Source organism: Mustelus asterias, unplaced genomic scaffold (genome assembly GCF_964213995.1).
Source record: "Mustelus asterias unplaced genomic scaffold, sMusAst1.hap1.1 HAP1_SCAFFOLD_1390, whole genome shotgun sequence".
NCBI lineage: Eukaryota > Metazoa > Chordata > Chondrichthyes > Carcharhiniformes > Triakidae > Mustelus > Mustelus asterias.
Window position 1 is genome coordinate 74,797 of NW_027591335.1, and position 1,325 is coordinate 76,121.

A 1,325-nucleotide genomic window follows, 5' to 3' on the forward strand; every position below is an offset into this window, starting at 1 on the left:
CCAAAGATGTGCGGGTTAGGTTGATTGGCCATGCTAAAATTGCCCCTTAGTGTCCTGGGATGCGTAGGTTAGAGGGATTAGTGGGTAAAAGATGTAGGGATATGGGGGTAGGGCCTGGGTGGGATTGTGGTCGGTGCAGACTCGATGGGCCGAATGGCCTCTTTCTGTGCTGTAAGGTTTCTAAGATTCTAAGGTCACTGCACTCGCTCCCAGCCACCAGAGGGTGTCAAACAACAGTGAGCTCGGTTCCTGAGATGTGGGTCCCCCAAAGTGTGCTGTATTCTGAATTTACACGGCATATCTGTTCCAGGTAATTGTGACATGCTCCAAGTGAAGGGTGGGTCTCCCTTTGGGAGTTTGTGTTTTGTGGGTGGATTCAGTAGCTGCTGAATGCCTATTGGGTGGTGATTATTGATTATATCATGTTGAGTCAGCAGTGGGAAAGTGTATAAAAACCTCACTCTCACACCGAGAAACTATCGTTTGATTTCACTGCTGCTCATCGCACTGAAATCTGACAACAGAAACCCAGCCGCTGACACCATGAGCAAGATTGTGCTGTACGACCAGCCAGATTGCAAAGGCAACTGGAAGGAGTTGACAGACAGTGTCTCCAATCTCGAGTGTGTGAGTTTCTCTCAAACTGCTCGCTCCCTGAAGGTGGAGGGGAAACACTGGGTTGCTTACAAAGACAACGACCTCAAAGGGGATTTCATGGTTTATGGGCCAGGTGAACACAACCACCTTGGCTCCATGGACAGCAAGATTGTGTCAGTGCGCCTTGTGAAGGAGGAATTAGGAAATCCTGACATTGTTCTATATGAAGATGCCCATTTCGAGGGTCAATCTCGAAACATCATTGTACTCGTTGATGATCTCAAGATAGCTGGGTTCAAAAATCCGGTCTCATCCCATAAGGTGAAGCAAGGTGTGTGGATTCTGTACGCAGACCTCCATTTGAAAGGGAGACGCATGATTACATTTAAGGGTGAGAACTGTCCCGACTGCAGGCAGTTCCACTGGAATGACAAACTCTCTTCCCTCAAACCCTTACTGAATCGTGATCATGAAGTGTGAATGCTTCAACTTGCGAAGAGTTTGAGCTGGTCTATCCCAGGCTGATCCGCTTTGACTGCTGCCCACCCTCTGGAGATAGACTGTCCTCCCTGTAATAACCGCACTGTCTGTAAGAGAGAGAGAGCCTGCACCGAAAATCTGTACTCAAATAACCAGCCGCTCCCAGCAAACTGATTTCAAATCCATGTCACCCTGAAAAAGCGAATGCTTGTTGTTCCTCGGTGCAAGATTAATTATATTCCTCTGTT

The 1,325-nt window shown here is 47.9% G+C and overlaps 1 protein-coding gene across 1 annotated transcript; it reads left to right on the forward strand.

The window, feature by feature from the left end:
• Nucleotides 1–543: 543 nt before the first annotated feature.
• Nucleotides 544–1,077, forward strand: LOC144488229 (epidermal differentiation-specific protein-like). Its single transcript, XM_078206262.1, has one exon. The coding sequence runs from the start codon at nucleotides 544–546 to the stop codon at nucleotides 1,075–1,077; it is 534 nt and encodes a 177-aa protein (XP_078062388.1).
• Nucleotides 1,078–1,325: the final 248 nt, after the last annotated feature.

What these genes read in the sequence shown, in the direction of transcription:
- LOC144488229 (XM_078206262.1), top strand. Translation starts at nt 544, where the DNA reads ATGAGCAAGATTGTGCTGTACGACCAGCCAGATTGCAAAGGCAACTGG.